Source organism: Esox lucius, chromosome 6 (assembly GCF_011004845.1).
Source record: "Esox lucius isolate fEsoLuc1 chromosome 6, fEsoLuc1.pri, whole genome shotgun sequence".
NCBI lineage: Eukaryota > Metazoa > Chordata > Actinopteri > Esociformes > Esocidae > Esox > Esox lucius.
The window spans coordinates 5,234,452-5,257,914 of record NC_047574.1 but is presented as its reverse complement, the minus strand read 5'-3'; the positions used below and the strand labels follow the sequence as shown (position 1 = coordinate 5,257,914).

The 23,463-nt window shown below is 40.1% G+C and overlaps 2 protein-coding genes across 13 annotated transcripts in view; both read right to left on the bottom strand.

Moving 5' to 3' along the window:
• Window positions 1-8,173, bottom strand: part of ebf3a (EBF transcription factor 3a) — a 102,805-nt gene extending 94,632 nt beyond the window's left edge. For 4 of the 12 annotated variants that reach the window (XM_013134113.4, XM_013134110.4, XM_013134114.4 and 1 more), the window contains exons 1-6: window positions 7,437-8,173; window positions 6,999-7,155; window positions 6,579-6,642; window positions 6,086-6,141; window positions 3,785-3,858; window positions 2,096-2,164 (exon numbers count right to left, since the gene is read on the bottom strand). In XM_013134113.4, the coding sequence (XP_012989567.1) occupies window positions 2,096-2,164; window positions 3,785-3,858; window positions 6,086-6,141; window positions 6,579-6,642; window positions 6,999-7,155; window positions 7,437-7,570 (554 nt within the window). In that variant the 5' untranslated portion in view covers window positions 7,571-8,173. The remainder of the gene's footprint in view (window positions 1-2,095; window positions 2,165-3,784; window positions 3,859-6,085; window positions 6,142-6,578; window positions 6,643-6,998; window positions 7,156-7,436) is intronic. The other 8 variants (XM_013134115.4, XM_020047212.3, XM_013134118.4 and 5 more) reach the window with 5 other exon arrangements.
• Window positions 8,174-20,230: 12,057 nt separating this feature from the next.
• Window positions 20,231-23,283, bottom strand: si:ch211-221j21.3. Its single transcript, XM_034292890.1, has 4 exons — window positions 22,876-23,283; window positions 22,250-22,405; window positions 21,751-21,813; window positions 20,231-21,173 (listed from the first exon to the last, which is right to left on the bottom strand). The coding sequence occupies exons 1-4, from the start codon at window positions 22,948-22,950 to the stop codon at window positions 21,144-21,146; spliced, it is 324 nt and encodes a 107-aa protein (XP_034148781.1). The 5' UTR covers window positions 22,951-23,283; the 3' UTR covers window positions 20,231-21,143.
• Window positions 23,284-23,463: the final 180 nt, after the last annotated feature.

Here is a 23,463-nt window from a genome sequence, read left to right as displayed (position 1 = left end):
CAGCGCACGTCTTATCTGTTGTGCAGCAATTAAAGAGCTATTTGGACTGTCAGTGCAATCTCTTCCCCCTTGTCACTCTCAGTCGGCACTGCCAGAAGCAGAAATTTACGATAGTTGAGCAATAACAATAAAATCATAATAAAATCGGCAACATTGCAGTGTGATAACAGAGCTAAACTAAGAACTAGTAAATTCTGCTTGTTAACATATTAGTATTACACAAATGACATTACACAAGCACACACAAATACACACACACACACAGCAAAAGCTTTTATTTCGCTGTCAAATAAAGCAGTTAATTTCACAGCATGTAGAAGCTGATGTCACACATAAACATGTAGAGCTTTACTCCTGGAGTACAGGCGCAATGTCCTAATTCGATCCGTTTTTCACAGTGTTAAAATAATACTGTTCTTATGGATGTGGTTAAACTTTTCGGTAGGGCAAATGTATACACTTGTCCTTAAACACGCTATGTGTTTGCATTTGAACAAAGATTCTCGCAACAAACGGGCAATCAAATTGAGACACAGCATCTGTGGTTCTGAAAATGATCTTTCTACCTCTGCCTGAGTACGGGAGACAATATCCCATTAATAAAATGCTGTTCGGTTCTCTGACACAACAACAGATCAGCGCGGGCATAGCAATAACGGGCAGCGGCGTGAAATGCAAAATATACAGACCCCCGCCCAAAACGCGTGTTATGTGATTGTGAATACATACATTCATAAATTCAGCCAGAGTCGTTCCAGTCCAGAATGTGAGTAATATGAGTAATATGAGAGTTCTATTTTCCACCAGTTGACACACAGCCACACTCCTGTTGACAGACTGACTGACGGACTGACTGACTGAAGGCAGCAACTGGTTGGCACAACTACTAATAAGAAAGACGTTCCCTCTGTCAGCTACCAAACATTCCACTAAGCAAATAGCTATTCCAACAAGTCAAACATTAGCATTGCTTTCCACTGGTGGCACATATTTCACCCCGGTCCAACATGTCCACATTCCCTCCCCGGGCTTTCGCGCTCAGAGCAGTGGTCGGTCAAAGTTCAACAGGCATCAAAAACAAAACAAAAGGTTTAATCCGGGACCCTTGTCGTTCGCAACCGCTCACTGGTTTGTGTGGCCAGAAGATCCTGGGACACTCACACACATGCACACAAACACACACACATACACAGACAGTGTGTGTACAAAAGTAACACCACAGTTATGCTCTGTGATATAAAGGACCCATCCCTCTAGTATCCTAACTCACTGCAGTGTCCCCCAGCGTGCCAAAAACGACGCCCTATTCCCTATTCAGTGCACTACTTTTACCAAGGCCAGTAGTCATCCAAGTGGTAAAGACAGCATGCCTTGATGTGGCCCTTCCTGGCATTGATACTAATGAACATCAATTTCCTCCTCTCACAAATGATACCGAACTTCTTGTTCGCATCCAGTGAACCACGACTATGCTCCGCCAGTAGAAGTACCAGTAACTAGGAAACAACACATCTAACAAGATATCAAGCGCTCCCGGACAACGAGCCCATTTGAGGAGGCACCCAAGCACATTCATAGGGAGGTACAGTGAAATGAGTGACAGAGTACAGAATAAAACACTTGTTCCCAAATTAGGAGAGAGCCACTGCACTCAATGATACATGTCTGAATGTAAAGCCCGGCCCTCGCAAGGCAAAAACGACTGGCTCCCTTGGAAGCACGCCGCCACAGCCAGAGGAAAGGCTGAACAAACGGTTTCCCTTGACAACTCGCGGGCAATTACCTAATCCCTACAGAGACCTCCGGGTTTCCAAGTCAACCCACCTGTGCACCCAGCAAGAGATCAACAAACACAGCAGAGACACCGAGGGAGACAAACTTGGTACCAAAGAGGACAGCAATGCGGCGGCCATGACACCTCATCCGTACAAAAACACGAGGAACATACACACGCTCCCACACTGTTAAGACCGCAACCACGACGGGCTTCATCCACACATCTCCATTTTACACTGGAGAAACTATTATGGCAGTAGAGCTACGCCGCAGATTTTTTTTAAATCTAAAAACCGTGGATTGTTTTTTTTTTTCTTACCTGTCGATGATAACGGGGTCTGAGGGGGTCTCGTTCCTGTTGCCACAACTCTTCTTGTCACAACACCGACTGCAGTGGAGAAAACGAGGTGATCAAGTCAGATTTGCGATCACGTGCGGGTTAACACAGAGTTGGATTCCTAAGGGTGTTATCCCAAACGTCATTTCAGTGTTGCGTTGCGACGTTGTCCCCCCCTCCCATGTTATTTAATTCTATCTTTATCTGGGCATGACAGTGTCTCGGTGACGCGGACGCTGGGTGAGCGGTGCCTGCAGGCCTGCTGATTGGTATGGAACCCAGCCGGGTAAACGTGTAAACATCTAGGCTCGGGTCCCAAATGGCACCCTTTTCTCAAAGGGCTCCGGCCAAAACCAGTGCATCACACAAGGGAACGGGGTGCCAGTTGGGACACAAGCCTAGCCTTGCCTAGCACTGCTGCTGCATGTGTGTTGTAAGTCGACAGACAACATGTTGAGGTGTTTGCATTAGCGGTGAACTGGGAAGAGAAGATGCCAGGAGGCTAGGGAATAATTCTTTCCACAGCTTCAGCTTTTGTTTGCCTCTAATTGTCAAGCTGTTATTTCTGGAGAGGATGCAAGATGCCACCTTCAACCAGTCCGTCTGTAATAGTGCATTTACTCATTATGACGCTCAAAAGCCGGCCTCTGCCTTGGTCTTTCACTTACAGGAGCTGGCTTTGAGGTGGTGGGCCTAGCTAGATAGATGGATAGGCCCTGACCAACTGGAACACAGTTTGAGTTTGAATTCATGTTGAAATTATACCAAAAACATTATGATTCATTCTCACACTTTAAAAAAGCATAGTTCTATAATGGCTACATGTCCAAATTAGCTAAATTAACGCCATATGGCAGGTAAAGCGCTTAAAAGCAAAAGTGATTAAAGAAAGTCCTTTACTAAGGCTACAGAGCTCCAAAACACATCTGCGTTCCCATGGAAACGTCCATACTAAAATGAGTGTGTAGGCCATTCACACACAACTCCGAAAGATTAATTGATATGCAAGCCAACATCTAAAGAAAAAACGTACCTTTTGTATATTATAGCATCATAATGAGGACTAGCTGTGCCTCTTGGAGCAATATGTCGGCTTGTAGGCTATTGTGACCTCTTTAAGCTTGACCTCTGATGTGAGTAGGCAATCTCTGGGTCACCCTACAGTACGACAGCTAATCAACGAAGTAACGGGGTTATCATAAGTTCTGTTTAAGTTTTCTTTTAAAGATGATAGTCTGTTGGCTTCCACTGGAAACGGCCGTCATCAGAATCGTTTTCTTTTTTGTGTTTGCCTTTGTGTCAGTTGAACTACAAGATATAGCCAACCCTAACTCGAGATTGGACTGAAATTCCTTATGGGCATCAGTTGTGCTTGAAAAAAAAAAATACATTCCATTTGGCATCGTTTTATCTCTGAGAATACGCAGCCTAGCCTATATAAAATAGTGTTTGAGGCAGTCGATAGGGATCGACATGTTTTCATTGCAACAAGAGATTGAGGTTGATGGGTCAATACATTTAGGTAACTATGGGTTTTCTCAAAAACACAAACACGGCATTTAAATAAAATAAAGCAAAGAAATAAATATTAAAGAAACAAACAAATAAATGAATAAGCATGTCAAACAACAATCGTTGAAATCTAGGCTAATCAGTACAACAATCTCTTACCTGCACATGATCTCGTGTGTGAGGAGCACTCGACACATCTCTGGGTTTTTGTCTTGACCTTCATAGATAATAGCCTTGGAATCAAACCGAAAAATACATCGAAATACAAATTAAATCATTAAATTGGAAAATACACCGCAAATGTGCCGTTCAGTACATATATGTAGGTCCAGGATAAATTACACCGAAACAGTAATATTGCTAACATTAAATTAATAAATGGATTCATTAATTATTTAATTTATTATAATGTAGGCTACACACACTAATATTAACACAGCCTACATTAATTATTATATGTGTTAAGATTTGTAAAGTATGTCTTATTGTCTGTTTATTTAATTTTTTTCACGTAGCCTAATACATTTTTCAAGGCAAAAAAAAAATAATATATATATATATATAGTTATATAAATAAATAGCCTAATTGAATGTCTAGCCGACAACAACATTTTTAAATATGTTTTTTTTATTATTCAATTTCCCAAGATAATCCCAAACACACATCTCAGCTGCAGATGGGCGATGTAAATATTACCCATAACCGTATACATCAGCACTGTTCTAATCTACTGATATTTGGGGGGAAAGTGCTAATGGGCAATCTGTTGTTTATTTTGAGCCGCTAACAATGATTTTTCTCGGGATAAAAAGCGGTGTCGGGGGTACGGTTGAGTAATTTTTGAGCATTGGCTTTAACAGATGGCGTGGAGCTGAAGGTGCGCTCGCCCTCAGTTCTTTTTGCTCTGCCTGTCTCTCTCTCCCTTCCCCTCGCGCAGCTCTGGTCTGTGATGCACGGCTACAGCTCGAGCACAGAACACTCCACTCTGAGCTCCCAGCGTCTGTGCAATAACAGCAATCCTATCCCGCGCAGCGGCGTTACATCTTGAATGAATGTAAAACCAAGAAGCGGTGCTTTTAATCAAATATAAAATATTTGTAATGAGTAATTAGGTAGGCTAAAATGCATGACACACTATATCATACTTGCATTTACATTGAACAACATCGCTGCAATTCCAAGAGGGGAAATAAGCGTGTAAATTAAATTACATTTCACAACATCAAATATATCACCTAAAAAAGTGATTTAAAGCTGTTGTTTTAGCTAATAGCTCCAAACACGGCTAGCCTTTTCTCCATTGGAGGCGAGAGAGGGCACCACATAGCCTACATCTGTATCTGTGTGATTTGGGGAGTATTGGAGTTATCATGATCTGATTTATTTCTCGGGTCTCGGTTGAAGAAACAGAAATCCATAAACTGACTGTTCAGCGTCATTTACTCTTTGATCATATCCAGGCTGATACCGCGCTAACAGCAAACGAGGAGTACAGTCAATTTAATTTGTTTACATTTTATACGTTGAGAGGACAAAATGTAAATAAAGAAAATGTAATATTTATATCTAACAATATACAAAGACACTTCATATTCCGCGAACTTGGTGTGTAGTCCACTTGAAATGCCCCTAAATCAGCGGAGAGTGAAAACATTTGGGGAGTATTTGGGCTGTAGAGGAAACGCGCAACACTGTCGACTCAAGTGGCCCCCCGTCATACTTAAAAGTGGTTATTGTTATTGAACACATATTTTATTTTTTTGCAAAAGTATGTTAGCCACATCAAATCATTAGTATTTTAACATTTCTATATTGCTAAATTGTCACTACACAAATACAAAATAGCAGATATTTTTGTTGATAGCTAAGTCACCCGTCAATTAGGCCCAGCATAAACAAATTGGCGGTGCGTTGACTACAACGTAAATAAAGCATAATGGGCCTGTACATGACATTTCAGTAACCTTAAGAGCATACGCAATTTTCACATACACCAGAAAAATACATATTAAAGATCCATTGTTTCTCATGTCAATAAAAATTATTGTTTGAATTAGGAAACTAAAATATCACACATTAAACGATATAGAAGAGTCTGCAAATAATGAAACATTAGGAAAATATGGACGTGTATGAGCCTACAACCCGAAATAAAGTGAGGCCACTGAGTGTTATAATATTAAACACATTAATCGCACATCAAAATGTACAACTGTTCATCTAATATGCTTACAATAATTAAACCACTCCAAACCAAAAGCGAGATGAATTTAGAGGGAAATCTAAAAAATAACAAATTAAATAACATAAAATGCCACGCTCTTAACTGACGCATGCATGCCTATCTTTAGTAATACGCCAAATTCAGCAAAACAATCACGTTTAGACAACACTGCATGTTATATTACCAGCACCATAAGCACACGATTTGATATAGCAGATAATGAAATAAATCTTACCTGTTTCGTCATGGAATCGATTAATCGTACGAAAAGATCCTGTTCTGTTCTGACGCCTGTGAATAAAGTTTTTATTTATTTATTTTAAGTATTGTTTTTTTCATTTAAACTTTGATTTTGTTTATTACAAACTACCATTACTCATTCAAATAGAGAGTACCAGATCTGTTGATAGCAAACACTTACATACAATTTTAAATTTTTTATCACTGTACGAATTAACATCACCATCTGGTTGACAACAGGATAAAAAAGTGGATTCATATCTTATTCCCATGTAACGCCAACTGAGCGTGGATTAACCATAGGTCATTTAGGGCTGGGCGACACCGATACTACCACTTAGGAAATGTAACACAATATCAGATTAACGACTAAAGAAAAAACTCTGATAGAATCAATGTTTGTGCATGAACCCCTCATTGATGCACTTCATAATAATCAATGTAACCCACTTTTCAATATCAGTATTCTAAAGTTGAACATCACTTACCGTTACTGTACAATAACTGTAGTTTGTAATGTATCCCATTATTAGTTTTTTCACTGTTTGGTTCCTGAAAATAATGAGCAATGCATTGAATCAGTTTCACATATATCGTTAGGCTGTTTTATTCTTTTTTGTCTTGACGTGGTAATTATAAGGTTACAATGTATAATGTTCTGGGGGAAAGAGGAGGAAAAGTGTGTTGTTTGTGGCAATCTATCTATATGTCTATCAGTCGTAAAAAATAAATTCATGAAATACTTATGTGACATTCAAAGTCCTTTAGAATTCCCAATAAACAAAGTGCACGTGTCTCCTCCACGTCATATGACTTTTCTGCCTTTATGGTGAAATTATGAAGTGTCTAGTTGAAAATAAAAATATGTGGGCAAAATGGGACGATATTCCAAAGAAAACGGCGCTTACTTTATCCTTCTCCACAAAGTCCACATATGCTGTCCTTTCGATCTCAACGGGCTGTCCTTGCCTGTCATACAGAGCAAGAACGAAGTGGAAAAAATTGGATTTTCTGAGGTTGGACGGCGGTTGCTTCTCGTAGTGTGCCCGAGCCAAACCCACACCGCTGCGGGGAGAAGAGATAGTAGCACCTCGGTTAGATTGAGATATACACTAGAGAAAGGAGGTAGCATCAGAGGAAAACCTTGGTAGATGGGCGAAAGGCACGTTTTAAGAGACAAGAGATTTCTTGATTTGTCACTTTAACAGTAATATGGTGTAATGAACGTTGGGAAAAGGGCTGAAGAGAAGAGGTGCATAGGGAGATTGTAATTGATACATGGCAATGTGGGGATTTAGGGTCGATCTGAGAAATGCATTAAAAATCGGATGATTTGGCAAACGTACCTTTGGGCGGCTGTGTTCGCATCCACTACCCCAGCTGTGTGCATCCACGACCGGACCGTGTTCATCCCGCTGCCCAGCGGTTCCTCTTTCATAGTCGTCCCTCCTCTAGGTATATTATCCTGAATTCCAAACATTAAAACAGTTTCGTACAAACCCGCTCCAGCCAAATTAGAATAATAGGAAGGTGGTTGTTGGAGAGCAATCTTTCCTTCTTGACGGTTGACAATTAAGAGTAAAAGAGTTTGTTGTAGTTAATTTGTAGAAAGAAAGAAAAGCCCCAGTTGAGTTCACAAGTCCTGTCTCCTAGCCCGTCCTGCGTTGGCACGACATGAACAATTTACAGAGTTGGGATACTGTATCTCAGTAGCTGGTTGGAACGTGATCCTAGTCGTTGAAGAAGTCGTTCAAATAGCAGGATATGGTTGTAGTTGCGTCTGTTTTATTCAAGTTTTTATTCAAAATGCGTTTGTAGAAAACTTTTTGTTTTGGCGATGGCTCAAGCTGGAGTCATCCTATAGCATCAAAAAAGCTTCAGGACACTGCTGAATCGACCACTTCTGGCAAGGCGCTCCGGCTCCACAAGACAAATAAACGAAAAAAATGATTACCATGGAGGTGTTCCCGGACACAGGAGAGGTTGATGAGGGGCCTTTAGCGTCTTGCAGAATGGATAGAAGCATACAAAACTCAACCCTCTATCCCCGAGGAGTGGAACCTTTCCCGGGAGCCAAAACTCTAAACCCACGGGATGCTTGCTGTCAGAATATGACGCGTTGGTGGGAGGGGCTATGACCATGTATGGAACGGTGACACCTCCAGTCCCTGACGGTGCTTCATTCTGGTGAGTCCTACATGCTGTATCAGCCTGCAACCTGAGCTCCAGCAAAACAAGCTCCACTTTTTTCTCCATCCAGTGTAGAGCCTTTTCCCTCTCAAATGCACATCCTGTGAAGTTATTATTCACTAAACATGAAGCCAATAGTCTGCGATGGTCCGTTGCCAAACATATTGTAGGGAAGCTGAATTGTCACACAATACTTTACACAGGTAGGCTGTTCTGTGTCATTTTCTGATGAATGTATTTGCAAATATCGTCTAAGCCTCTGAGAGAGCGCATAACATTTTACTCCCATCCATTTGCTCAAAACTAGAAACACTGGATGTATGTTACTGTTCCGGTTTATTTGCGGCATTTCAAATGTAAGGTACCGATGGTAGATTTTATGTAGGGTTTATAAAGTACATATGCAGTCAGAGTTTTTCAATGCTGTTTTGAAGCAGTGGTCTTCAGATGAGGAAATATGCAGGGGCTCTCGTGCGAAACAAAATAACTCAAGAGTGTAGCAGAATGACAGTTTGCACGATCCTCTGGATGTATGGAGAGGATGAGCTATATAACTTGGGTATATACCACAATCTGAATGGTGAGGAGTCCTATCGATTTAGCGTGCCACACTTTATGTAACTTTCATGCATTTACAAACACCATAATTACAATGTGTTAGTATAATGCAGTACAGCAGGTTATCTCGCTGCTATTAATGTTCAGTGATAGTTGGTTTTGTTGAATGTGGCTTTATCATCCTATCCAGTGAATGGCATCGGGGGAGGCACTGGCCAATCTTTCTTTCCTAAAATACTTTTTTTTGTGTGTAATAAATAAAATCCTCTTAAAAACAACAATATGCATTTCACCTAATTCAGTGAGAAGATTTCGTATTACCAACTGGCAGGCTTTCTTTGCATGTTAATATTTTAATTAATCTGCGAAAATCGAAGTCCGTTTTGGGTTATCAGGGGACTCTACAGCCCGGTGCATTAAAGGGGTGTGGGTTGGGGGACGTGGAAAGGAAGAGAGATGTGTTTTAGAGAGCCATCTATTTTGCTGGTGTTGAGGGTTAATGACTATTGCCAAAGATAAGTGAATTATCAAAGCTGCTGTTGCTCTTATCGTCTCTAAATCCATTACATTGCCTGCCCTGCTCGTCCTAATTAAATACGTAAGTATAATAAAACTGCATTTTATTACTATTTAGGATAATATCGTTATAGTGTTTTTAGACAATTTACAATGTATTGTGTCAATGCGTTAATGTTGTAATGAGTGTTCGTTTAATGGGTGGATATGTAAATTGCTTGTAAATTAATATTTGCTTGATAAATTGATGTGGCATATGCTAGAACAATTTCACCAAACCCATGTTTGCAGCGTTGCAAGTTAACTGTTATAAAACTGAAACAGGGTGAACTTTTTAGGCTGATAAATATGTTATTTAAATTGCTCATAAATTAGGTTGTATGCCAATATTTATTTGCAATGTTCTTAGTGTTTTGGAAATTGCATATTGCACCAAGTAGCCTAATGATAGCCTACTGTATTTTTAATGCAGATTGCTCACCAAAGCGATGTCAATCTGATTACCAAATTAGGGGTTTTAGGACAAATCCTTTTAAAGATGATAGCCGGCTGTTGACTGGAGAGAAAATGGGGGTAGGAAAGTTGGACAACCCCATCACGTAGGTAACGATCCCGTTCTAAAAGGACTTTTAAACCTTATTTGACAACAAATGCAGCTGCTCCTCTATTTCGGAAGATATTAGGCGAAAATGAATGCAAATCTGTGTTGGGGAGCCATCTGGACTGGAATAGGGGAATCAGCTGCTCGTCACAACAGGCACTGAGCCTGAATCTATTTCAGCTCATTTTCTAGGATCATCTGGTCTCGGATCCAACGCGTGCTAAATGCACTCTTTCATTTCCAGCAAGTTTTACTTGGACCCGTTCTCTAATGCTTCCGTCAGACAGAAGTAAATTAATCAAGGTGCTTAGGATGAAGAAAACGGGACGTTGATAGACATATAAGTGCATTTTCTAATTTATGATCATGTCTCAATTTGACATATGAGTGCTTCTCGGATGTGCTTATTCCGTGGTGAGCTTTAGACACCAGCAACCGCAGCGTAATCTCAACAAGTCATGATGTTGATTATGCCACGGAGACGGAGATTATTTACCAATAAAAACTAATGACAAAGCAACTACATGATAAGCAATATATTATCACTGATGATAACAATCTAAATAAATGAAAAAGGTAAATAGGCAAATAATTATAACAATAAAAACAACAACTATTGTTTTAATTATAATAATAGTAGTAATAATTATGTCTGTCACGAGCTAAACTTAAATCACAGAAAAAAAACGTGTCTAAATTGTTCATTTAACATTGTGCCAATATATTGCTTTGTACTGCTCTAATCATACAGGCCATGTGTGTATTGTAGTTATGTCGCTCCTGTTAGATCTCATTTGAAGAAGTGTGCTAATGGTGAACGCTGGACAAAAGCAAAGTCAGTCATGCAGAAGGTGTGTGGGTTTGAATAAGATTTGCTTGGTGTTGCCAAGACCTCCCGAAGAAAACGACCCTCCTTATTGTGTGTGAAGTGTTCCTTTTGTGTGAATTTACGGGGTGAGGCTTCAATGATCCCCCACAAATTTGCATTTAAATAGCGACATCAACCGATTCGCGTGCCACACACCAGTGGGTTCCCCAGATGTCAAGGCAAAGTCAGTGAGATGGCCATAGCCCAGCTGTCCTCTCCTTCAGTCCCTACTACACCATACCAGAGCACCGCCGAAACATAAATATACAAAAGGTTCCCATTTTTATCTCCGATCGCTAAAGCAGAGTAGGTGACCGTAGTCAATATAGCCTGGTGCTGTAGCCGCAGAAAAAACGAGCAGACCTCACAAAGCGTGTGGACATTAGCTGGGGTGGGGGGGGGGGGGGGGGGGGTGTATTGTGTGAAGTTATTACTATCTCCATCAATACACTATTATAATTGTTTCAAAAGGGGCATCATTTCAATTCAATTTCAACGCACTTTATAGAGCTTTCCTGAATAGAAAGCCTCAGATAAGTTTTGACATAAGACGGCAGAGAGTTTGGTAGACCATTGGCATATGGTACATTAAGTAACTACCAGCCGGCAATGTTAAATGTTGAATATGCCTATACCGCAGTATCAAAATGTGCCCTAATAATTAAGGGTGGTTTTAAAGTCGTATCCCGCTGAAGTGCACTTCTCTACAGCGTAATTATGTCCAGGTCATCTAATGATGGGTGGCAGGTTGGGCTACTCATGGGGCAATATTGGGTCCTGAGTAAAAGCTGAGATGAATTTGTAAGCGCAGTGTGGCTGTTATGAAAGTGTAATTAGGCATGTATAAAATGTGTCGCATGTGTTTTGTAGTTGATAAAAGTTGTCTTTCACCGCAGATCGAAATTTTGCATTTTTCTTATTTGACTTTTACAGCCGCCCGCCTCTCACCCGTGTGTTCGTCTGTTTATTCGTGTGTGTGTGTGCGTGTAGTTGGTAGTAGACTTACTGAATCCTCGTCAACTAGTCCCAAATGTCTGAGTTAAATGACTGTGGATCAAAAAGAGCCAACTATATGATAGTTTTTGGTTGCATATATTATGATTGCACGCCCTAGTCGGCGCATAATAAATGACATAGTTCATTGTTAGATCTCACATAAAGTAAAAATAACAACGCTTCGCCAAGTCACTAACAAATTGGATGTCACATGGCGTATTATTTTAAAACAAGCTGCGACGGGGGAAAAAAATCATGATTTCTCATAGCATTTTCCATGACAAAACATATGCTTCTTATTTTCCAAGGTGCATACATCTTCCTGCTAACAACTACAAACTAATACAAAGGGTAATTTATAAACACCAGATCTTTTTATCAGCATTTTGTCTCAAACAGACTGACCGTTTATAATGAATATTACATAAAACATTGTCACATTGCAAAACGTTAAGCATTGTCTGTTGCGATAAGGTAAACATTCGCATGTTATATCCAAATGCAAAAGTTTAAAAACGTAGCAATGATTACCCATTTTGCAGTAAAATACAGTAAAAATATAAAAAACATTTAATTTTCAAAGGGTGTTCAGCATCTTTAACTTCAGTGCAAGGCAGTGCTCACGAAAACATATGGCTCTAAATTTAATAAACAGCGCCTCCTTTTGGTCATTTTAAAGACCACCATCATATACAGATTTCCATTCAAAACTAAGCGCATAGCACAAACCTTTAATGGAGTATTGACCGTTGAAAAAAAATCTAATACTATAGGAAACAAAAAAGGCAGATCATGTTGTTGTATAGCCTATGTGCTTCTCCATGTCTTCTTCAGGCTTGGGTTGTTCTCGCCGGATGGAGAATATTTTCTTATAATAAATATAAATATATTATCTAATAGGTCACAACATTATTAATCCCGGCTGTGTTCAATTTGAACATTATAAATGTATTTAAGCAGACCTGGTTACAAAATAAAATATGTAGACATGTTTCTAAACCCCATTCAAGTGTATTTATAATATGATCTTCCTGAAACTTTCGACATAATACGCTTGTTTCTTTAAAAAGAACCAAGGCATCAATTAACAGCTTAGGCATCGCAATTCGAATGCAGAGAAAGCGATAGCCCTTGATACGCTATCTGCTAATTAATAAGCATTCTGACATTAGAAATGTCCAGCTGTGAATCAAATAAATATATCTGTTTCAAAGGTTCTAATGGCGAGGGGGGCACGTTCATTATGGAAGCAGGGTTCGATTAGGTAACTCCAGATATTGTAATTGGCTTTAATTAAACATGCATCGGGATAATTAACTCTGAAATATTTTCTACCACTGGGACATCGGTTGTTGTCAGCTTTCATACAGTCCAGATGTCCTAATACACATCAGCCGTCAATTAAAAGTTTAACCGGTTTTTATTTAAAATTCTATTTGAAACAAATTTTTATGTAATGAAATTGTTTAAATGAATGTGGAGAATTGAGAAATTTCAAAACTCGGCAATATAGCTGCACGGAGAGCGATTGTTGAGAAAGGTCCATACTGAAGACAGAAACCCCAACAACTGTCTGTACCAACCATCACTCCTTATCCGGATGCGTGGTGATTAATAAGGCCTACCACTCAGGTTCAACTGCACAGTTTATTAGGTTAAAGATGAACAGTTGAAAAAAAAAATCTTATTGTTCACAGTGCCCCAACGTTTACGTCAACGTTTGTCCCGCTAATCATCACAATGTGACAGTGGTTAGTGTCAAAAAGCATAATGATGTTGATGACGATTATAATACGGGATCCATTGATAGGCTGTTATTAGTTTTTATAAAGGACACTATGACAGACCAACATTAGTCTACTAATGGCAGTGGTAGGTCTATTTAGGTGGTAATAAAATATAACAGATATCAATTATTATTATTAGTTTTTATTGATTTCCTTTCAGATTAACAGTGCAATGGTTGAGTTATGTCAAGCGGCCAAACCGGGTTGCTGTATAATTAGCATTTTCATCTGGTGCTAAAATGAAGAGAGAGATGCTGTGCGGCTTGCCGGCAGCACAGCCCCGGGCGATACTCATATAAAGAAGGAGAAAAAAACGGAATAAAGAAACCCAGACCTATTCTAGACAATTAACATGTAAAATATATAGTGGAAATCGAGAGTGAACCGAGAGCGGTTGGATCTACCGCGTCTCATTTTAGAATAAGAAATAGATTCTGTCTGGCTCATACTGAATAAAAGTTTATTTCAATAATTAAAGATTTGCAGATGTGCACCTGTCACCTTCTCAAATTATCTTCTTTGAGTGACGTGTAATAATCGCAATTAGGATAGCCAGACATGATCACCTGCTATAAAATAGGCTCAACAACACAGCATATTAAGGAGACTTTGAGTGTTTTCTGCATCACATTAGTCCATCTACACTCACATTACAATTTGACTAATTGTTTCAGCTCTTGATTCCTTAAACTGTCAATAATTGTTTGGGTCAAAATCGTATCATTTAGGAAAAGGAGAACCCCAGAACAGGCCGTGGGGACCATCAGTTTTGCATGTAGCTTACCCGCCTCAGAAACGCCATACCACGGTGACTGTGCCCCACCTACAGGCCTAAATGGCAACATTGTTCAACCGAGTCTGCAGTCAGGCCTAGTCGTAAACAATTTAGGTGTGCAGACCACGGTCTACGCGTGGTCAATAGCCTGTTTCAAAATGTTGACAGCACCAGTGGCGTGATTATCATCCACTGTAGTCTAAATTAAACAGGTACTATCTAGCCACATAAAGCAACGACTGAACCCACTTGTTTCGGGCCAGCATTGGCAGCTGCAATGAAAAATAATATACCATGTAAAATCTTACGTTAGATCCGTATTCGCCTCACGACGTGGAGGGGAGAAAGCAGTGCGCTGGGGAAAGTAATTCGTTTCAGCGGGTCATTTCTTTGTGGTATAGCAACAAATCAATGGCCATTGATTTAATTCTCTTTATGTTCGTTGATTGTTAATTATGTGACAACCAACTTCAACGCCGCCCAAACTTTCTTTAGGGAATATGTTCAGTGTCACTCTGGCCCATAAAGAAAGCCTGGAGCATCTTGGACTTCGAGAACGCTGACCTCCAGGACTAGGTTATACCATTGAGGACTTAGAGTGTTAAAGTAACTGCCAAGTCTTGAGTGTGTACTTTTTTGGTAAATATTACCTTTAGTTTAATAAAATAAAAAATATGTTTAAAATAAGGTTTTCCATGTTGACATTTTCCAGGTTTTCCATTAAATGTGGACAACCAAACAAAATGGTGAGGTATTCAAAATATGCCTGCAGGTTGACCATTCATTGGTATTCTCCTCTAGACCAGATTGACCAGCTCCAGATTATTTAACAATATTCTTTGAGGAACACTAAAGCAATTTATGTTGTCTAGTAATCACAGGTAAAATGTCATAAACCAATCTCTAGAATTTCTCTTCTTCAAATCAAATTAGAAACAAAATCTTAAGCAAAACTTCACTGCTTAAAATGTATGCCTTACTTTAACCTAAAAATAAGACCAAAAAGCTAATGTAAAAACACAGTTTTCTCCAATTTGTTTAGGATACAAGTTTCAGATGCAGCTTTTGGAAGTGTCTCCAGTGTGTTATTGGACACAACACAAATCAAACTAAGGATTTGAATATGATTCTTCACAGGAAAAAGGAAGCCCATACCTGAGAGCTGACCAATGATGGAATTAACCGTGGCACTTAAATAGCCTAAAAAGCTTTTTTAATATTCACAGCAGCTTTAAGAACACTAACTAATTAATTTGAATATAATATAGACTTTTCAAATCGGTACATGCAATATATTGTAATGTGTAACTATACTTAAAGAAATATGTCGTTATAGCATTTGGCTGCATTATATTTGACAAAACAGTGCTGGGGAAAAAAAGTCTAAAAAGGCACACCACACTGTCCACCCACAAAGGTGAACTGCCCAGGTGGGGGACACACACCCGCTCTGTGCTGTAGATCCAGCGTGCGTGAGTGCCCACGGAACACAGCAGCGAACAATACGGGATCTCATTTCAAAGTGTGAAGCCTCTTCTGTGAACACTGAGAGTGAAGCCGACCGTGCGGTGAAACATGCAAAGCTCAAGCTAAAAATAATAACGTGCAATATCTTGCTCTGAATGATGGTGGGTGGCTGGGGACCCTTTGAGGTGGCAAAGTGATAAAGGAGAGGCAACACTTCTAGATTCAACATCTGAGTTCAACAGCCTCACTCCTCATTTACAGCAACTTCCCTTCGCCATTGTCATATGTGTGTGTCTGTGTGTGTGTGTGTGTGTATGTGTGTGAGCAAATAAGAAGGCAGAGAGGGAAAGTGATCAATAAAACAGAAGGAACTCAGAACAGAAATGAAGACATATTCTGGACACAAAATAATAGTTTGTCAAGTTTTCCATTAATTATCTCTGCTTGTTTAGATATCTCAAACACACACACACACACACACACACACACACACAGAGAGAGAGAGAGAGAGAGAGAGAGAGACATAATTACTGTGAACAAAAAAAAAACTTGTGGTGCTATATCCTACTTCAGCCATATTACAGGGAGGAGAAAAGCATAGTGGTGAGAGAGGCCCTACCATATAGGCTGTTTCTTCATCAGGATGATGGCAATAAATAGATTAATTGGGCAGATTAAAAAACCTAAGCTTTGATCAGATAGACCCCGGGTACCTCCCAAATGCCACTCCATGGGCCCTGGTCAAAAGTAGTGCACTATATAGGGAACAGGGTGTCATTCGGGACACAACTAACATGCCTGTTGTTCAGTGCAACTGTTCATTAGGAACACTCCCACAGACTTAAACACGTCGTCGAGTTCAGTTGAACAGTTTGTTCTCTAATTGCATAAAGGAATGAGACATGTACAACACAACACAGCCAATTGCACCAATTCTTTGCTGATTTGTCTCTCTCCCTCCTGGAAAAAAACAAAAACAGAATGTGTCTCAATATTACCTGCAAACAAAAATCTCTGGTGCATGACTGGAAGTTGCATCATGTTCACCTGGACATCTCCTGCTTGCTGGGTTCTCCCCAGTACAGTGGTAAAGATGGCGTTTGTACAGTACGTGCACTAATGAACACGTCGGCGTCCTCCTTAGCAAGCACAGATGATCAACATTGTCATGACCATCATCTCTGGAACGCAAAGTAGATGAATGAAGGTGAGTAAATAACGGCAGAGCAGATTCAGGTTGCGTATGACGCCAGGTAGACATCTGTGAAGTGACAGGAGGTGGGATATTATGTGGGATAAAACATCTCTCCCTCGGAGAGCAACTAGCATCTTAATTCCCTCTTACCGTTCCCCCTCCCCGGGGACCACGCCGCGCACGCCGCCTCTACCCTAGTTGACACGGATCTGATTTAACCTTTAAACAACACCAAGGTGCACCGCAACGCCGATCCTCCGCAAACATCTCCAAACACATTTACAACCGGAGGTTATGCTCAGATGCAAACAAGCAACACACGCAGGGGTTAAACACACAGAACCATTATTAATTCATAATATACTTATTATTCCTTGTGTGTGGGGGAGGGGGGCTTTGAATCAGACACGTTAGGCATCGAAAGTCTCAGTCTTTGCCCTCCCCCGCCCCCACCCCGAAGCTTTGTTCAGCTCAAAGTACAGTACCTGCGTTCCTTTTCTCTGACACTCCGCTTGACATTAAGCTTTCTGTCTGAGAGGAGTCCCGTGCTTTCATGTGTTTGGTAACACTTCCAGCAGCTCTGCCATTAGCAGGATGTGACTGGCGGTGACTGACAGGTCGACACAGGCCCAACACTTAGGTACTTTCATGGCACCATGTATGTTGCAGGTTAGTCTTGGGGGATTCACTTTGAGCAGCAGGAGTGCTGGGAGCTACTGTCAAAGAGCACAGCGAGAGACACCGAGGTGATTTCAGTTAAGTAAATAACCTTAAAATATAACCGTCTTTGTATGGTTCTGTTGAGGGGGGGGGAGCCCAAACAAAACAAAAGGTCTTGCTGAGGTCTTTATTCTCCGGGTGGGAGGTTGCAGGTGGTGGTGAATAAGCCAAAACAACAGCGAACCAGAGGTGGAAAAATCAACGGTCACCCTTGGATTCATAAAATCCAGTAAAACGCCTTGAATGCCTTCTGACGTTGTTTATCCACCGAGTGTCGACGGGACCATTGGAATTAGCGATGAACCAATTTCTCCTTGATTATGCATTTAGCTATGTCTGGGAGAGTGGGTTCCTATATTAAATTGTACTGTACAGTGATTAGGTAGAAAAGGACCATTACGAGTAAGTTTCATGAGGTGATTGCAACAGTAAATTAGAACAAAATGTACAATTTGTATGGGGATATTTCTGTTAAACCAATAAACTGTAATATTTTGCACAGGTTTTCAATACAGAATATATGATTTATGCCCTGCTATCATTCATTTTTGCCTCTCTTTTCATATCACTTACTTTCCTTCAGAACAAAGATACGTGTTTTGTAGCAATCCACAAGAGCACCATACCACCATTAAAGGCTGTATAAAAATGTGTCTTTGTGCATGACCTTTTGTTCCTCATCTTTGTAGAACTCCGTTACTGAAGTGGACTACTTTTTGAGGCGGACAAGAGACGGCTCCACGGGTATAGAGTTCCCATAGGGAACAATGAGGAGCAGTTTGCCTTGCACTACATGGGTGTAACTTTAACTGCAATATTGTGGATCAAAGCCGCATAAACAAAGTAGGTAGAAATGCTGTAAGAGTATATGGGACCCAGTCAAGGACACATTCATGGAGGCAAAAGGTTTAGGAGTTTACGAAGCGTAGGAAGCTAAACCTTCACCACCTTTCTCAGCATGTATCTTGTTCTTTTTAACAATTTGCTGACCGAAAGATGGGTTAAAATACGAAAATACATAGAACTGACGGTTAAAAAAATTACTATTTGCTATGAATAAACAGCCAATTTTACATCTACTACAAAGTTACTCCATCGAGACTTCCACAACAGAACCAGGAGAAAAACTGTTAAAAACAGTCAAGTGGACGTTTCCACACCACAGTGACCTCTGACCTAGTGTTTCTTCAGCAGAAAAACCATTACAGCCGTTCCATTCCCACAGGAGAACAATGGCAACTTGGCCACTTATGAAAATGTCAGATGAGGGCCCGAGTAGACGAAGGCCTGGTGACAGTAGATGAGGAGAAAAATATAGAGGGGGCAGAGAGGCAACATGAAAATAAACAGATGTGCACTTGTCCAAAACCTCCCTGAGGAAATCAAAATAATTCCACATCCATAAAATGATACTTGTCAGGGTTGGTCAGCACGAAGCGCACGGCTGCATCCAAAACTGCTCCCTACACCCCGACACAGGACACTGGTCAAAAGTAGTGCATTGCCGTAGTGGGCCATTTGTGACCCTGTCCGCACTATCGCCCTACTCATTAGGTCTTTATGAGGGCTCTTTTGGGGCACACTTGATCTCCGAATATGAGTTTGAGGGGATTTACTTTTTCATTTTATTAGCAGCTAAGCTCTTTACACTTGTAGCATATTGCTGCAGGTTACAAGCTTAAGCTTTATTGTCTAACATTATTGAAAATCTAGGCCCTCGGAGTCATTTCCCTGAGGTCAAGCTTTATGTGAGACCTCTCATTTTCTCCTGCTAGTAGCCTACTCCAGGCTGTACAGAGGGGAGGACAGGGGAGATTGTGAGGGTAATACACTTAAATCCACTGTGGTTGAATTTCTTCAAACGTTAGCCCTCTCCTATTGCATCTTTTGAGCTTGGCTGTTGATACTCTGACGTCTGTGAATATATGATTCATCACAGAGTTATAACTGTCTGTCATATCAAGTACTGAATGAGGAGGACTGGAAACAGACCAAAACAGACGGGTACAATCACCCAACAAGACCATCAGCATGGCATTTGTCTATAAGGCCGGGTTAAAACAGTTGAAAAGGGAAAAAAAGGGGAGTGAGAATTACTGATTGTGATCATCGGTAAATGTCAGCAATGTGCTGCCTTCCACCCAACATTCCTGAAGATGGAGAAACTTCAACCAAAAATACCAATTATAAAACTGATAGACATGGCAAACATTGCAATAAAAAAAAAAAAATATCCTAATTAAATAAGTGAGAAAATGTACTTATGTATGTAAACACTGCACATATTATTTACTAGGACAAATACCAAGCCGAATAAGGATACTGTGCTTAGAGCTTAGGGCACCACCTTGTGTACAGATGAGATAATATTTTTGTAATTGAACTTAACACTGAAACAGTAACAGCTTTTCAAAACAGCGTTAATGATGTAGTCACAAACAAAATAAAACAGGCCACACATTGCGAATCAATTTGTACTTTTTATAAATGTTCCTTGCACTAAATATAAACTATTGCATTGATTTATGACTCACATGACATAACTCAGTTATGACAGGATGAAACTACGGTCTTCTCCTTGCATACAAAAATCACTGCTTAGCAGGGAAAAAACAGACATTAAAATAATTATAAGAGACGACCACAGGAAATATAGTGGGAAGAAGGAAAATTTCAGTTAAACAGCATTCTACATGTCAAGTGCAGATTAAACAATTGAAAACAATACAGACTGTCTGAAAAGGTCAATGAAATCCAAAATGGAATTATTAGAATTACTGATAGGATCTTTGAAAAAAGTACATCAGTCAATTAACTTTACAAAAATATAAAATATATCTCTTAAAAATATATATATTTACGTACATTAGAGATTTCAAAAAAGGTTTATAATGATGACAAAAAGTAGATACTGACCAACTTGTAATTGAATTAATTAGTTTTCTACTTTAAAAGCAGTATTGACATGGAGATAGTTATTTTTGTAATTCAGCCCTTTTAAATTATTTTCCTCATGAGTTATAGTTACAGTAGTCAAATTGCCAGGATGGCTGTTTCCTTATAGTTATAAATAGCCTACCCAGTAGAGGTTTGCTTGTTTATATGCAGCTATGTCGTTACGACTGTATGACATTATCATATGTCAGTTTAGTTAGTAGCCCTTTACAAAAACCAGAGTTAGGCAGTGTTAACAAGTGAGCCATATGTGAAGCCATACAGTACTTGCGGTTTACAAAAAAGCACTAAAACCCAAGGAAGGCACCCTAGAACAGAACGGCCCAATTCACAGCCGTATACACCACGACTGATCAATGCTTTTCTTCATCCTCAAGGAGCCTTCAGTTCTTCAAACGGCCACTGATCATGGTGATAATAAACCATCAATACCCCATGATGTGATTCATGTGTCCCTGAGAAGAGAAAGGACAGCTCACATGTGACGTGACACAGATAACCTTTATGGATCAACCTTTTGCATTTACATGACACCAGCGCTCCAAATGGCACCCTGCGCAGTGTACTAATTTAGCCCAGGCCCTATGGACCCCAGTCAGAAGTAATGCACTAGACTGGGAAGAGTAAGCTATTTTGGACATACAACCCATGTCAATTTCATTAGCTTAACCCTTTTCACATTTGAAAGTCAAGTATGCTGACTCTTCCTGAGGGGAATGTGAAGGAGAAAAAGCACTCCGTGGCCAATATGGTAGATTCTTTGGCCCGAGGGCCAACCATTCAAAATGTGCCTCTTTTATTATGTTAAATATTTTATTTTGTGGGAATGAGAATTTCCCCAAAGCGCGAGACCGAATAGTCCACATTAGCGATGTTTGTTTATAAATTCAATAGCCGTCCTCTATTGATTTTGCCACTACTAAATGAAAATCATTTATTTTGGTGAGGTATGCTTGGATGACAACAGGGATCTGTCACGCGGCTGAAATGAAAAATTAGGAAAATTAGATGATTTCAGGAGATTTCACTTACGGGCTCCCCTGCCATACACCGTGGGCAGCGCTGCAATGGATCACCGCCGAGGACCGCGCTAACCTGCACAGGTCAGAAACGTCATGTCAGACATTGTCAACCCCGTGGCATCATGCCACATTCCTGATGTTGAGAGGCAGAAGCACAAATAAAAAGCAAAGTCTCCATGGCCTCCAGAGTGGACTTAATAATAATAATAAAATAAAAGATCGGTATCCAGGCCGCACCTTAGAGATTAGATAAGGAGTCAGTCATTTTCAGAGTGCCTTGTCTTTAAACTTTGATCGCTTACTCAAGCATCAATCAGGGAGAAAACATGAGCCATTAAATAAACATGCAAATATACATTAAAGGATCCGTAATGTATTATAACATAATAATCGAACATGCTTGGAATCCCAAACCATAGGAAACTGGAAGACTGGTGAAACAGACGGCAAAGTTACACTCGTATTAGCCGCCAGGGCACCCGTTAGGTCAACATTAACATTATACACACCATCATGTTAGAGGCTGGGTGGTTGACAGCGACACCGTTGTTTCTATTTGGGAAGCCCTGCTGTTGCATACTGGTATCCCATGTATCCATGGCGCAGTCTGTCCCCGCGCCATATTCAACCTGGATACAGCTTGCCACTCCGTTGCACAGTCTTTTCTGAGGATCCAGAAGATTTAGCATGGTTGTGAAGAATTTTGGAGAAAGCTTTATCTAACTAATTTGCAACATGTTACAGACAAACAATTACTTAGCTAGCACGATTCACACAGTGTATTCATGACACGAAACTGTGATACACCTATACATAGGCACGCGTGTGTTTTGTAAACACAAGCTCAACGTTAGTTTAACGTAGCTACAACCATAAACAAAGAGTTATCCTAGCTATTCAAAAACATGCACACATAACATCAATGGAAAGTTTTAGCACGCTGGCTGTCCACACGTCTCTGTATCATCTGCCTAAAATAGCAACGAGCGAATTGGACAGCTACTTCAATGGTCAGTTAGCCACATGATGAATGCCGCCTGTAATGTTGTTCGGCTAATAAGCTATGTAGCTAGTAGCATAAAGAAGCTTATGTGAAGTGTAACAGCTAGCCATGTACATGTCCTGTAATTCATACCGCTTGGCAATTATTCCAAGTTGGAAGGTCCCCTTCGTGACTTCTCTTCTTCTGGAGGGGAGTCATACATTCCATGGTTATTGATTATTATTTTACCTAGTAGCCAGTTTATTCTCTGTCAACTGAGTTCATTATACTACAGATCAAATGTCAGGTTGGTGACTATCTGACAAGATGTTCAGCTAGCTGGCTAATGCTAATAACTGACTATCTTTTCAAAAACAGCGGACGACGAATTCAGCTGTAACAAATGTTAGAATATCTACACACCTAACAAGTTAACCAAGCAAGATAGCTCAGCTATGAATCAGTTGACTACCACAAGGACATAACCTAGCTAGAAAACCGCACGTCCTCCTGCGATTTGTCGGTTTCTGACTTTTGAATAGTGTTATCCCGGACTAAAGATGTGCGGGGTAGACAGCCAATCAGAATCAATCATCTAGTTCACATGCTCGCGCGTAGAATATGTACAAAGGCTACTTTCTTGAAATTAAATATGAAATACCGCTTAAGTGTATCTTAACCATTATACATGACATTATTGTCTTATACATCTATTGTATTTAATGTTAATGATACTGTGAG

Bases quoted from the DNA above. Each gene is read 5' to 3' on its own strand.
- si:ch211-221j21.3 (XM_034292890.1), bottom strand. From the start codon at position 22,950: ATGGAATGTATGACTCCCCTCCAGAAGAAGAGAAGTCACGAAGGGGAC. The intron at 21,814-22,249 runs GTGTGTATAATG...TGACCTGTGCAG, and splicing joins ACCCAGCCTCTAACATGATG to GTTAGCGCGGTCCTCGGCGG. The intron at 21,174-21,750 runs GTAAGTGAAATC...TTCTCTTCTCAG, and splicing joins GGTGTATGGCAGGGGAGCCC to GGACACATGAATCACATCAT.